This window comes from Colletotrichum lupini, chromosome 2 (genome assembly GCF_023278565.1).
Source record: "Colletotrichum lupini chromosome 2, complete sequence".
Classification (NCBI taxonomy): Eukaryota; Fungi; Ascomycota; class Sordariomycetes; order Glomerellales; family Glomerellaceae; genus Colletotrichum; species Colletotrichum lupini.
The window spans coordinates 3,034,029-3,047,342 of NC_064675.1; the positions used below are offsets into that span (position 1 = coordinate 3,034,029).

General features: G+C 52.8%; 5 protein-coding genes across 5 annotated transcripts; 3 read left to right on the forward strand and 2 right to left on the reverse strand.

Moving 5' to 3' along the window:
* Positions 1 to 131: 131 nt before the first annotated feature.
* Positions 132 to 937, reverse strand: CLUP02_03193 (uncharacterized protein; the record flags this gene model as incomplete). The annotated part of the gene is made up of 3 exons (XM_049282218.1): positions 132 to 321; positions 499 to 552; positions 843 to 937. 3 exons carry the CDS (start codon positions 935 to 937, stop codon positions 132 to 134), a joined length of 339 nt encoding a protein of 112 aa, XP_049139361.1.
* A 104-nt stretch (positions 938 to 1,041) lies between these two features.
* On the reverse strand, positions 1,042 to 3,088 carry CLUP02_03194 (uncharacterized protein; the record flags this gene model as incomplete). The annotated part of the gene is made up of 8 exons (XM_049282219.1): positions 1,042 to 1,191; positions 1,279 to 1,897; positions 1,963 to 2,043; positions 2,101 to 2,364; positions 2,451 to 2,481; positions 2,712 to 2,879; positions 2,965 to 2,983; positions 3,059 to 3,088. 8 exons carry the CDS (start codon positions 3,086 to 3,088, stop codon positions 1,042 to 1,044), a joined length of 1,362 nt encoding a protein of 453 aa, XP_049139362.1.
* Positions 3,089 to 3,472: 384 nt separating this feature from the next.
* On the forward strand, positions 3,473 to 5,849 carry CLUP02_03195 (uncharacterized protein; the record flags this gene model as incomplete). The annotated part of the gene is made up of 4 exons (XM_049282220.1): positions 3,473 to 3,854; positions 3,920 to 4,980; positions 5,037 to 5,628; positions 5,686 to 5,849. 4 exons carry the CDS (start codon positions 3,473 to 3,475, stop codon positions 5,847 to 5,849), a joined length of 2,199 nt encoding a protein of 732 aa, XP_049139363.1.
* A 53-nt stretch (positions 5,850 to 5,902) lies between these two features.
* CLUP02_03196 (uncharacterized protein) lies at positions 5,903 to 8,331 on the forward strand (the record flags this gene model as incomplete). Its single annotated transcript, XM_049282221.1, has 14 exons — positions 5,903 to 5,952; positions 6,033 to 6,119; positions 6,176 to 6,189; positions 6,251 to 6,419; positions 6,572 to 6,625; positions 6,763 to 6,996; positions 7,055 to 7,071; positions 7,137 to 7,269; positions 7,335 to 7,498; positions 7,598 to 7,608; positions 7,678 to 7,838; positions 7,897 to 7,970; positions 8,073 to 8,240; positions 8,312 to 8,331. 14 exons carry the CDS (start codon positions 5,903 to 5,905, stop codon positions 8,329 to 8,331), a joined length of 1,356 nt encoding a protein of 451 aa, XP_049139364.1.
* A 2,651-nt stretch (positions 8,332 to 10,982) lies between these two features.
* CLUP02_03197 (uncharacterized protein) lies at positions 10,983 to 13,303 on the forward strand (the record flags this gene model as incomplete). Its single annotated transcript, XM_049282222.1, has 3 exons — positions 10,983 to 11,659; positions 11,719 to 12,423; positions 12,475 to 13,303. The coding sequence occupies 3 exons, from the start codon at positions 10,983 to 10,985 to the stop codon at positions 13,301 to 13,303; spliced, it is 2,211 nt and encodes a 736-aa protein (XP_049139365.1).
* Positions 13,304 to 13,314: the final 11 nt, after the last annotated feature.

Consider the following 13,314-nt stretch of genomic DNA (forward strand, 5'->3'; position numbering starts at 1 on the left):
TCACTTGATTTGGGCGGCTTAGATGAGCCTTTGGCAGTTTGATATCCTATAGCCCGTGGCTGGGCGCGCTCTCTCAGCGCCAGAAATCTACGCCTTGTCCTTCAAATGTGCCGGTATCCAGTTTGTAAACGTCATGACTTGAAGCGCTCTGTTCGTCGCACGGCTCCTGACTCCTGCCAACAAGTAGGGGACGGGGGTTGCTCACGCGTCTTCCCTGCGCGAGTTCCAGGAGCCAAAGTTACGCCATCTGGCTTGTTAACCCGGCATGATGGCAGGACAGGTGTGGCAGGAACCCAAGTATCCGTCGCCTCTGCCCCTGTCCTATCGGTGCGACTTTGTTAACAACCCCCCCCCCCACCCCACCCGACGGCGCTTGGGTTGGGCTGAAATGAACGGTGATCATCAGCCGATGGGGTTCCCGCTTGCGTGCCTGACGGAGTGACTTCAGCGGGAAGGACCACCAAGGGCCATCAGCGGCGATCGATGGATGTATCTTACACTATCACCTGGCCAAGAACGGGGAACGCAAACTGTAAAACGACCAAGGGAGCTCTGTAAGTCGATGGGGAGACCGTTGTGTCGCATCCCGCCTGATGGGTCCCCCGGGGAAGAAGGGTCAGGGCCGGGGAGGCGAAGCAATGAAACCGGGGGGTAAGCAAGCTGTTGGAAAAGTGAATTGAAGATGGATGGGAAAGAAGGGGTGCGATCTGCGTGCCGCATAGAATCCCGTCGGACTGCGCCGCGTGCCCCCCTTGACAACTCATGTCAAAGGCGAGGCAAAGAGCCGGTGAATAGTGCGATGTAGACTTACAGTATCCGGTGATTGGTAGGGTTACATAGACAAGTATGCGATGAGGTTGCTGGTGGGACTGGCGAGGTCGTGTTGAAGAATGACAAGCAAACCGGGGCACATGGCAGACAGGCCAAAAGGCCCCATCTTGGCTTGTGCTCTGTTTTGCGATTTTCTCCAGTTCTATCGCCCAGATAGCGGCGTCCGATTGATTCATTGTCGCCAGGAATGGAATTCCTTATGCTTTGCTATCAGTACGGGTAAGGCAAACTCCAGGGCGCGACCAGACAGGCCGGTGCTGGGAATAAAGCCCATGAGCACAGGGAAGCAAGGATGCGAAAAGAGCGGAATTCTGGAAGAACGTTAGAGTCCGGTAGAAGGTGGTTTCGAATCTTGGCTGACTAGAGAGTGAATAAGCAGAGCTGTGTGGCAGAACAAGGTTTGCAATGCCCATGGTTGCGGTGGTTTGGATGTTCTATCTTGGGGACATTATCCCACTGTATCGACTTGAAGTGGTGGGATCCCAAGCAGATTGGAGGACGCAGTGGAAGAAGGGGGCTCGTCCCGGCACGCGACTCACTGGGTTTACCCGGGCAGAATTGGAACGTGCTTCTGTCTGTGACGAGGGTGCCGTGCCAACTTCGGACTCGGGATCCTGAATCATTGTTTCGAGGTGTGAGAGCTAGTTTCGTGTCGGGGTGGATCGTGAACAGGATGACCAACGATGCTATAGCCGGCCTGTTGTAGTTGGATATTCTGCCTTCAATTTCGCTAGTTATCAACGGGGTCGCGAAAGAAACCACCGGCCCTTGTGTAGTGTCGGCCAAGATGCCTAGAGGAGGAATGGAGCAGGCTAGGAATGACGGCAGGATGCCGACGGAAGCGGCATATAATCCAGCAAAACCAGCCGTTTCCTCTTTTTCTCCCCCTGAGGCGAGTGGCAATATGTGACCCTGGACACCGGCGTCGGCGGGGAGGCCGTGCCGGGCGGCATGGACCCGTTTAGCTTCCGCGCCGAACGGGGTTTGTGGTCTGAGCTGTGCCAACTTGGAGTCTTGGACTTGCAAACAGACGGACAGATGTATCCTTACGTTGTGCGTGTAAGTGCTAGTCAAGCGCCGCGCGCGCTAAACCTTATCTTGGCGGGGGATGCTGGGTGTTGTTCTAGTCACACGAGAGAGGAGGCGTGATGATCAGCTTGCCAGACTCGACATTGTAATCGTGGTAGAGAAACGAGGTTGGCGTTGGTGTTTCTACGGTGGTGTCGTGAGGACAAAGGTCGAATGCCGGCGGGTTGGGAGCTTATCCACTCTGGTAGATCCGGGGAGCGATTGTCCTCTGATACATGCATGCAGCTAGATGCTTGGAGGCGGTTCGTAATGCGAAGAACGACAGGACGCGGAGTGGCGGAGTGTGGGAGGTTGGTTTGAGTCAAGGTACACTCGAGGCTTGATGTTATGACTGCTGGGGGTTTTGATATCGACGGGGAGCGGGATGCAATCCTGAGGGATGTTGGATGACGGTCAATCATCAAGGGTCTTGGGGCTCGGGCCGGTTCGCTGGTATGAGCTTTACTGTCGATCTCTGAGGCAATTATAAGAACGGAATAAGAAATCAGTCTTTTCGTACGTTAAAGGTTCGTGGTGAAAATAAGTTCGACGTCGGGTTGGCGTTGCATTGATAAAGCGCCTCTCAGGTGATGGAGGTCAAACGTAGGAAACAACGTTGGTTTGATTGGGAGAAGGGAAGAGGACAGTGCCGATTGCTAGAAACGCAACGCTGATGTATAATTGGCAAGGTAGGTAAGGGTAGGTATCTTGTGCCTTGAAGTTTCCTGAAATTCAACCTTTCTCGCCACGGAACGGAGCCGCGGCATCAAGTGTGTTCTCCGATGGCAAGAGCCGGAATCAGCTTCAGTCACCACGGTCACCGGTACGGCAGTAGGGTCCTCCCGCAGCTCCGGGCCCCGGTGAGCTGCCGGTGATGGATCGGGTTAGAGCACCCTCATTCGTGGAGCAGTGGATCCACCTTCGGTCCCAGAAAGGGCCTAGTGGCTCAGCTGGGCCGAAGGAGCGGAGACCAGGACCAGCTCATCCAGCAGCACAGCGTGCCCACAAGAAAGTACCTTACAGGTTGACGGGTCTGCGCGGGATGGCTGCGGCGCCGCTGCTTACTGGTCCCTCTGCTCATCTGCTGTCATGGGGGTTGAGTGTGTGACAGTGCTGTTCTCCCCCCTCGTATTAATCTTGTTGGCTGCCCTTTTCGCACCGTCTCTCCTTCGTTCCCGCTCTTTTGCATGACTTTCCCGAGCGGTAAAGAACGGTGAGAAAAGGGTAACTCGTGAGATTGAGCAACATCTATTCGAGTCCGGCCGACGACAATTCGAATCGCGACTCCGATGAGTGTTGAAAGGGAGAAGAGACGAGACAAGGCCTAGCATTTTTTTCGCTTGTCCGGAGAGTGACCCCCGCGCCAGTTGCAGAATTGGAAGTAAGCAGACACAGCCCCCCCGGATTACTGGCCATTCGACGTTGTGAGGAAACAAGGACCTGTTGTTCTGTTTTCTCAACAGAACCACAAGGGGCTACGGAATCATCGAATCGAACTCACCGAGCGGATTGAAAGCGCCGGGCGACTCAACGGTTCGCCACTTATAGGTCCTGCCTACTCACAGAAACTACAATGGCTTCTGTTTCCTCAAGGGGCCCGACGCCTCATTCGCCTTACGATCAGCAGTCCGCGGCCGACACCGAAGAATCATGGCAGTATCTCGACTACGCCTCGTATCCGGCCTCAGTCGGCTTCCTACCTAGCCCGGCCAGCGGCAGTCTCAACGGCTTTGCCGTCGTCGGCCACCATGCCGGCTCGGACCCGGCGGGCCTATCCCCGCTAAACCTCGACCTCGACCAGCCCGCCTTCTCCGCCTCGAGCTTCCCCGACCAAGCGGAGGCGTTTGCTGCCCCGGCGCCGTCTGTTGATAGCCAGTTCGTTCCCAGCGGCCAGGAATCCAATTTTTTGACACCACAGGGCTTCCTCTTTGCAGAGGAGCAGCTGAACCTGAATGGTGAGTCCTCATTCCGCCCGTGGCCGACTTTCAAGTATACGTGAGCTAACTGTCTTTGTTCTCAGAACTGACATCTTTCGTCAACTCATTCCAATCGAACAATGCCTCCCTGACCGGCTTAGACACATTCCCGCAACAACAGCACGATGGCGATATCGACCTGTCACAGACCTTTTCTCATAGCATCAACCCGGGCCCATGGAACCCCACGAACCTCAAGGTCGACAATGGCAGCTCAACGTTCTTGATGGAGGACTTTTCCGCAACCTCGTCTCAGAGCTCCACATCCACAAGCCCCTCCCAGTCCAACTCCAGCTCCCCGGACCTCAAACATGAGGGAGACAGGGCAGCATCAGCCCGCCAGATCCGCAAGGTTATCACCGGCAAGGTCGAGAAGAAGAAGGCCACCGAGCCCGCAAACAAATTCGTCATCGTGACGCCCAACTCCATCAACGCCTCATCGGGTCGCCCCAACCCGTGGGAGTGCTTCGAAGCCATGAAAATTCAAACGCGTGGCCGCAAGGGGCCTCTGGCAAATGCGACAAAGGAGAGCGCATTGCAAGTTCGCCGTCTGGGTGCCTGCTTTTGCTGCCACAGCCGCAAAGTCAAGTGCGACTCGCAAAGGCCGTGCAAGAGCTGTAAAAAGCTTGCCGGCCAGGTGCCGCAGGTCGTCTGCTGGCAATTCTCCGACTTTTTGACCGTGTTGTTCCCCGACTTCATGCGCAGCCACTTCCGCAAGGATCAAATGTCGAAATTCATGGAGGAGAATGTCGACCTTGACGCGGTGCAACTAGCGCCTCGGGAGGTAGAGCTCTTTTCTGGTCTCTCGGCGTCGCTCAAGGTTCGAGCGAGGTTCTTCAAGCCTCGAACGGAGGAAGTACAGCAGCACTACCATCTGCATGTGCAAAAAGACCGGATAGACCTGCAAGCCAGAGGCTCGGCACCTATGGTGTTGGAGTTGGATTCGGCAGCTCAAAGGGAGGCCTTGAGGAAGAAGGTGAAGGAGTACCTCGCTGCTATCGCAGCCGAACCGAGGTTCGCAAAATCAGTGACAGAGTCAATACGGCACACCGAGTTGCCAAAGAAGGTCTTGGACGTTGTGCAGATATACGCCAATAAGTCTGATGTAAGTTGCCATGCTACTGACTGTCTTGCGTAAGAGCATTGGTTGACCCGACCCAGTCGTCAATGGTGAAGAAGGCATTGGCGATCTACGGCGCCCACTTCGTCATGACCCGCCACCTCTGCATCACACGGCAGAGTGTCGTGGGCCTCCAGGATTCTGGTCTCGTCCCTCAGGAAGTACCATGGGTGACCCCACGCGTCGTCAACAGGCAGATCAAGGCGGTGATTGACGAGCTCCTGATGAGGGACATGCAGCATCTCTTTGAGTCATTCTCAAAGTTGCTCAAGCCTAAGTCAAAACAGGAGTGGGCGCCGTGTATGGCCTCGTTCCTGGTACTGTGCCTCTTTATGGAATCGGTCGAGACATCCGCAGATAACTTTGTGGTGGCTCTCAACGAGATTAGCCTGCGTAACCACACGCCACCGGAATACAAACGGCAAGACGCCCTGAATATTAACGCAGCGGTCGAAAACATGCCGTTCAAGCAGTTCGCGTACCAGTTCCACCAGATCTACCAGACCCACAGCCGGGATACGGCGAACAAGCCCTTCAATCCCATGCTCGACAACTCATGGGCCCAGCAAGGCGACTTGGACGGACCAGCCATAGAGATGGTCTTGGGCCTGAGGAATTTGATCCATCAGAATGGTAGGCTGACCCGACAATCCAATGATTATACCGTCAATGCTGACTTGTGGTGTATAGGCAAGGAACTCGAAGGATTGGCGGATGACCCAATCCTATCGACCGACCACGAGCAGCACCCGTTCCCGCGAGATGTAGCGGCCAACTATACGGGTCGCCTGGTGTCCAAGTTCTTGTTGTCTTTCATGGACGAGAAACACATCTTTGGCGAGCACTGGATTTGACGGAAGTTTAATGACTCGAGGGATGGAGTGGAATTGCAATTCTTGCGCAGAGGATGTCGGAATACCCTTCATATATATCTGATGGCAGGTACAACTCGGTGACGTGGGTTTAGGAATAATGACTCTACTATAATGACACCAATCAAGGTAAATTAAGAACGCACCACGTGCAACTCGTGTGAGATGTGTTGTGATATGTTCGTCCGATTTTAGTCCTGAAGCCGCACTATCTCGACGGTATCAGGGTGGAGCGGACCGGTTGTCTAGACCGTTGGTTTTGTTCTCCCACTCGAACGAATAAAAAAGTAGTTGACACTCTTGCGCAGTAAGATCGCGAGGTGTAGGCATATCGTGGGGTTGGTCCAAAGACCTTATGTGCTGTGAGCACACATCAAAACGAGCTCGCGGGCTTGTCCGTGTCGGTTGGCTTCAGCACTTGCTCAAAGCCATGGACGACGGTTTGGTTCAATACCGAGACGCAGTCTGCCGTGCGATATCACACGGCAGTCTAACGCCATCCTGGAAACTGAAAAGGACCATGCATAAGGTCCGTAGCCCAAGCTGGGATAGGTGGCCCGCGAACTGTTGTTGATACTGATGAGGAACGTAAGAGAGGAGAGGGAAGGGGAACGCGTGAAAATATACTTTGCGAGAAAAACCAGGTCGAAAAATTGTGGGGACGCCGTCTTTCTCTTAGGTCACGAGGTTTGACGACGTGCTAGCCCTGATTGGCTCAAGCTTAGGCAGCACATGTCATTAGCTAAGCAGGGCAGCCTGTAGGCAACGACACCTCTTTATTTGTCTGGCGGACCACAATTCCCCTCTCTTTCGAACCCTTTTTCCTCTTTACACACTTTGCACCAAAATAATCAACCGATCTCGACGTAACTTCTTCCACTTGTGGTTCGGTCAGTTTGAGTGCTAGAGGGAAACTGGGCTGTGCCTCCTATCCCATGTTTCTTGGGTTTCCGGTTCCGTCAATCACAACGGAGCCCGTCACCGAGAAATGTAATGGGGGAGTGATTCCCGACATACTCCGAGTTTTTGTAAAAATGACTGTTCCGCCGCCTCTCCGTACCCGTCCCGCAAGCCTCACCGGCACCATGTTCCAGTCAGCCTTGAGGCCTTCGACTCACCACCGGAGCAAGTAATGCCTGTCGAGAGTTGCCCAGTCTGTCCGAGATCAGTCACACGGGCAGTGACAGCATTGCATTGCCCCGACGTGCCTCTATTTTGTCATTGTTGTTCCGTTTTTCCACCCTTTTTTCCCTGCCCCTCGCGCGCAAGGGCGCAAACGCGCCCTTGCCGTTTTACACCGAAGCGCAAAGCCACACCCGCTAACAATGAGCAACTTGGTGCCTTGTCAGTCATACGCAACGGCGCACACATATCCGTCGCTCGTGACGAGGCCTAGCACTCCGTTGGCGTTGGATTAGTTTTCCCTTTCTTCTGTCTCCTTGTCGCCGAAAAGCACTGCATTTCCAGGGCGCGGACTCCCCTCGTGCCTGGAAATATGGGGGTTGCTGCCTCAGACCGTCTAGGACCCCCATATCATCTCCGTCACCAAACACGTCTTAACCCAGGCAACCAAGTCGTCTCCCAACCCCTCCATTCTGCAAACGTCGATGCGTTTCTGAGGCCGCGGTCATGTTCTCATCAATTCATCCATTCCAGGAAGGAGGGGTCTGCAGTTGCACCGATCTGACTCACTGGGTTCTTGTCTTTGATCTGCCTTGCACTGCGGCTAGCTCTACAATCTGTAGGGGTCCATTACCTGATACACATCGTTAAGGCACCCAGGCTTAGATGTTGACAACCTATACCGTAGACGAATCAGACTTCGCGAATCCCTGGGTTTTTAGGAATTACATTGCTACCGAACCAGGATCGCCATACCGAATATGCGCAATCGCGTGCAAAGATATGGTATTTCCATTCACATTGTCGTAACGAGTCACCGTGCACTGCCATGTCGAACCTCAAGACAACGTTGACTAGGGGGCACTAAGTCGTTGAACCTCTCAGATTGTCTTGTCTGCCTCCCCAGGCACACTCTTCTGCCTGAGGGTGACTCAATCCAAGGTCGATTCAATATGAAGCTCGATTGTTGGTCCGTTGGAGGTTCGTTGGAGGTCCGTTGGATATAAATGCTCTGTGATTTCTTGATGCCTTGAATCTCTTTTGTTTCCAACAGACTCATCACACTACACTTCACACCAACAGTCATACACTACTTCATCACAAGACTACCACTGCCTCATCCTACTTCGACTCATACCCAATCCTCAATCCTCTTACGACCAATCGCCACCATGAACACTACTGCCCACGCTACCCCCATGATGCTCCAGAAGAAAAGCTCAGATGAGACAAGTTTCCCCGTTGACCCTCGTGAGTTCTTCGAATCTAAACGTAACGCTTCCTGTACTAACTCTACGAAAGTCCCGGGAAAATAAGCCAAGTCGATTTCAGCTACAATTAAGCAAACACATCTCTATCGACGGCGTTTACGGGAATACACACAACATGAAAGAGGCGGCACCACACAACCGGAGCATGTCGTCTGCCTCACGGCGCTCCATTGGCTCGAACACACAAACTGTACTTTTACTAGATTGGGGGACACGGGTTGGATAGTTCTTTATTTCAGAATGGCACGATGTCGGGTATAGGGCTGCAGGGCACAGCATGTGTACCTTATCTACGCAGCCCTAAATACCGCCGCGGGATCTTGCATACAGAGGGGCGTTTTGGGACATTTCTACGACGATATCATTGGAGGAGGACGATGATTCCGATATGAGGGGAGGGGTACACACCACGCTCACAGTTACGATACGAGAAGGGAAGGCTACGGCATCTCTGTTGGGCATCTATAGGCTGAAGTTGACCTATATATACACACACTTACACCCTTACACACACACGCCCTTCATGCGGCTATGGGGCTTCTCTTGTGGCCACCCCTTCTCCAGCGAGTGAATGACCCTCTCAACCAATGCCATGCGTCCTTCATCCGCTTTAGGCAATCGTGACATGTCGTCGGGGTGGATGTACGCCCTTTGCGGAGGGGGCTAAGCGGAGGTGGGAGTGGGAGCGGTGGGATGTTGGGCCACCCGTTGTCGTCTGGCGGGTCCCTAATGACGAGGCTCGGAGGTCGGTTGAGTGTAGATCCTGACTGCATATTCTGATGGACTGAGGCACCTGTAAGATCAGTTGAAGCGTGGGATAGCTCGTAGACAGGGGTGCATACCTTAAGAGTTTTGCTATTGGGGCAGTACTGTTTGGCTATCGGGGCAGTAACCCACTTTTCTAGCCAATGAGGGACTTCTATATAGAAGCTTGGACCCTACCCCACACCCAGCCGTCAGCGCCGCACTTACGTAAGGTAGCAGCGCGCCTACGAGCCACATGAGGCAACTGCCCACGGTCACAATTGCCCACGGTCGCAATTGCCCATGGTCGCAATTGCCGTTGTTTACCTTAGTCAGTAGTTATAATTATAATCAGGAAATTATAGTTAAAACTAGGCGATTTCGATCGGAAATGGGCAATTGCGACCGTGGGTAGTTGCGACCGTGGGCAGTTGCTTTATGTAGCTCGTAGGCGCGCTACTGCCTTACGTAAGTGCGGCGGAACAGAGCAGAGGTGCGCTAAATGGCCCGTGGGCAGGTGCAGCGGGGCAGAGGAATTTAAAGTTAAGACGTCAGGCGCTGATTGGCTAGAAAAGTGGGTTACTGCCCCGATAGCCAAACAGTACTGCCCCAATAGCAAAACTCTACCTTAAATGCTGTCCGCTTCTGTAGTGCTGTTGCTACTGCAGTCAACGTTTCTCAACATCACTTTGCACAATTCTTCATAGCGATGCAATCATGTCCAATTTATACAAACTTCTCTACGCGGCATTGCATTTCTTTTCGTTGATCATGTGTCTTGGTTTGAGAATCTCAGGGACCACGGCGATCCTTACATATGAAGCTCGGCTTTGCCGGGTTGAATGCGATCAACCCCAAGCACTGTGAGGCGGGTCACATGGTACTCAGAATTACCCTCAAATGGCGCTACAGAGAGCAGATTCTTTTTAAAAGCTTGTTTACGTGGTGCTGAGGTGACGAAGGGTGATGGAAAACGCTGGAAGACTCTGGTGCATGGGCTGCTGAGGGGTAGGCATCCCGTGGCCAAGTAACACCACCACCTGATGGGAAAAGATATGGCAACAAGGGCTCATCGGCCTGCCTCTTTGATAGCCTTTATACTTCATTATATCAAGTCTACTCTTATATTGGATTGGTTTCCACCATTTTAGTTGCCACTGGCCTAGCCTTTGCTAAGATTAGAGACAAAAACCTAGATTTATGAATGTCTTGAGAGTTTTGGGTTTACATAGCCATTGGCCTACATGCCAGTTTTGGACTTGGAGTCATGTACGTTTGGTAACACAGGGATGAAGAAGTAGCTACGCTAAAGAGAGTTGTCTGTTTATAGAAAGACATCTGCGGTGAAAGGACTTTTGAAGCATAATGGCTTTGTGGCGATGAAGAAGTAATGGCCATTCCTCTATTCTCTCCTTCAGAGCATTTTCAAGGCTGAGACTCACTGAGCTTGTGGATTTAATCGATCTTTACCTCGATCGATAGTCTGAGACTCAAGATTCATCTCCAAGTGTGATTTTCCTCTTAGAGATAGCCTCCGCCATGGGATATTCCTGTGTCGTGGAGGACAAATAAGGTACGTAGCTCCCTCGAGGCAGGAGACCGTGTTGCATACTGGCCGAGACCCCTTACTATCAAGTGAGACTTCAGAGTTGAGCTTTTTTGATATGCTACCTAAGTACCTCAAGTGAGCCTAAATCTGAACAACAAGGCTGTGCCTAAAATCTTCCCGTCAGGCAGTCGGCCTCCCGCATACGACCAACAGATGTATGAGTACCCAATCATGTACTCATCTACATTCAAACAAAATTAAAACCTGCTCCTACCCTGCCTTATTAATTCTTCTTCTTTTTCTTCTTCTTACCTCTTCTTCTTCTTCATACCTCACCCAACGCACTCACCTCGAGGACCGAATCTGCGAATTTAGCTACGATAACAAGGATCAATCAACACCGACGCGTTACATCATCTTTTAATCGCCATGGACGTCAGGGACGTTTCTAATCTCGGCGACTTTGCCTCCTTCATGGAACGGCTCCAAGCTGCCGCGGAACGAGGTGGCCGCAGAAAAGGATACGTTCCTCATGATCATCCTCCCCCCGATGTGTTGGTGATGCAGTTCATGCTGGCAAGATCAATGCGCATATCACGGCCGGCAGCTTCTAGTGGAGGGTCGAATATTGCAACTACTCAGGTTCCACCGGCATATCTGCCCTGTATCCAGCCTGTCAACGAGCTAAAGCCTCTGCCAATCTCCAAGATGAGGTTGGAAGAGCACCACCGAGGCAAGCTAGTCATCGTACGGACAATGACGCCCACGGATCAGATCAACGCAATCATGGCCATTACTGAGGACAAGGCCGGCACCGCCGTCTTACTCCAACTTTACAACCAGCCGGATCATAGGGTTATGCAACCTGACGACATATTCCCGGAAGGCAGCATCTGCCTCATCAAGGACCCGTTCTTCAAGGCGACTACCGATGGCAAATACAGTTTACGAGTGGACCACGTTGACGACATCATCCTACTACCCGAGGGCGACGAACGCATCCCGTCGCAGTGGAAGACGTGGACTCCTAGTGCCAATTCCGAGAAGATCCGGCAGCAAGGAAACAATGCTGTAGCACAGCAAGATTGGGGAAAAGCAGAAATCTTGTGAGCAGCAGATATGATGACTATTGATATCGAGGAGGTTTTTACTGAATGCGGTTTAGATATTCCAAGGCACTCGACTCTGCTGCCACGCCTGAACATAAGCGTGCAGCGCTCCTTAACCGTTCCTTGGCAAACCTCAAGCTTCATCGCCCGGAGAAGGCACTGAGCGATGCCATTGAGAGCCGACAGGACAATGACCCAACCGAGAAAGGACTGTTCAGAGAAGCCAAGGCCCACTACGCGCTGGAACAGTTCTCGCTCTGCGCCGAGAAGCTACGTCAAGTTGTTATCCTGAACCCCGAAAACCGTGACGCAGGGAAGGAACTGGAGCGGACTATGTGCCGTATTCGTGAGCAAGATCAGGGGATCTACCAGTGGAAGCACATGCACGACCAGGCCAAGGCCACCCCCCCTACAATCGACTGTGCGACCTACACTGGTCCTGCCGAGGTGCGCCAATCCCCTGGACGTGGACGAGGGCTCTTCACAACCAAGCCCGTGAAGGCTGGTGAACTTCTTCTCTGCGAGAAAGCCTTTGCATACAGCTATGCTGGCGACGACGATACTGTCAGTCGCCAGAACATCAAGATACTTGTGAGCTGGGACACAAAGAGGATGACGATGGGTGGGCAGGCAGATCTTCTTTCCGGCCTTGTACAGAAGCTCCATCATAATCCCCAGACTGCCTCCCGCTTCTTTGACTTGCATCGCGGAAGATATCGACTAGACGAGACTGCAGAGCAGATTGGAACCGTGGTAGATACGTTAGTATCTCATGGGAATACGCGAAGGTCTCAGCACTAACTCTATCACAGGTTCCTTGTCGCGAAGATCATAGGTCTTAATTGCTTCGGTGCACCGCGAGCATCCGTCCTCCACTTGACTGATACGGAAGTTCAACAAGGAAGCTATACCACCTGCGGCATTTGGACTCAAGCGTCCCACATCAATCACTCATGTGTCGGCAACTGTCGCCGCTCGTTCATTGGAGACGTGATGGTGGTGCGAGCTTCGAGAGACATGGACGCCGACACGGAGTTGCTGATCAGCTACCGGCCGCCTGATGAATGTGCGAGCTATGATGAAACTCAGAAGCATCTAAAAAATTGGGGGTTCACTTGCCGATGTGAGCTGTGCGAAGAGAAGAAGTCGATCTCGAAGCAGACTTTCCAAAAACGCCAAGGGCTTTTCCGAGAGTTGAAGAGCACCATGAAAGCTTGCAGGACTCTAGCTCAAGAGTCCAAGGCACAACGGCTAATTGGCCAGCTCGAGGAGACTCACGCCGCCGGAAAAGGATCTTACCGTCTGGAACTATGGGACTCGTACCTTGCGCTCGCCCAGAAGCGACTGGACAGGGGAAAACACTTAGAGGCTCTCGAGTTGTCCATCAAGAGTCTCGAGGCTCGTGGCTTCATTCTCGAGGCTAGCCGGGCTGTGAAAGCATCAGGCAAGCGCCATCTAAAGATCATCAAATGGGGTCCACCTGGCGAGCATATCGTAACGGCCTTCCTCGTCATGTTCCATGTGTATAAGATTGTGGCCCCTGAGCTATGCGCACCGGCGAGGGAATATGCTAGGACGGCTTACGCAATCTGCTACGGAGAGAATGACAGTATTGGGAAGGTATTTGAGGAGCTTGTGTGATGTTTGCTCAC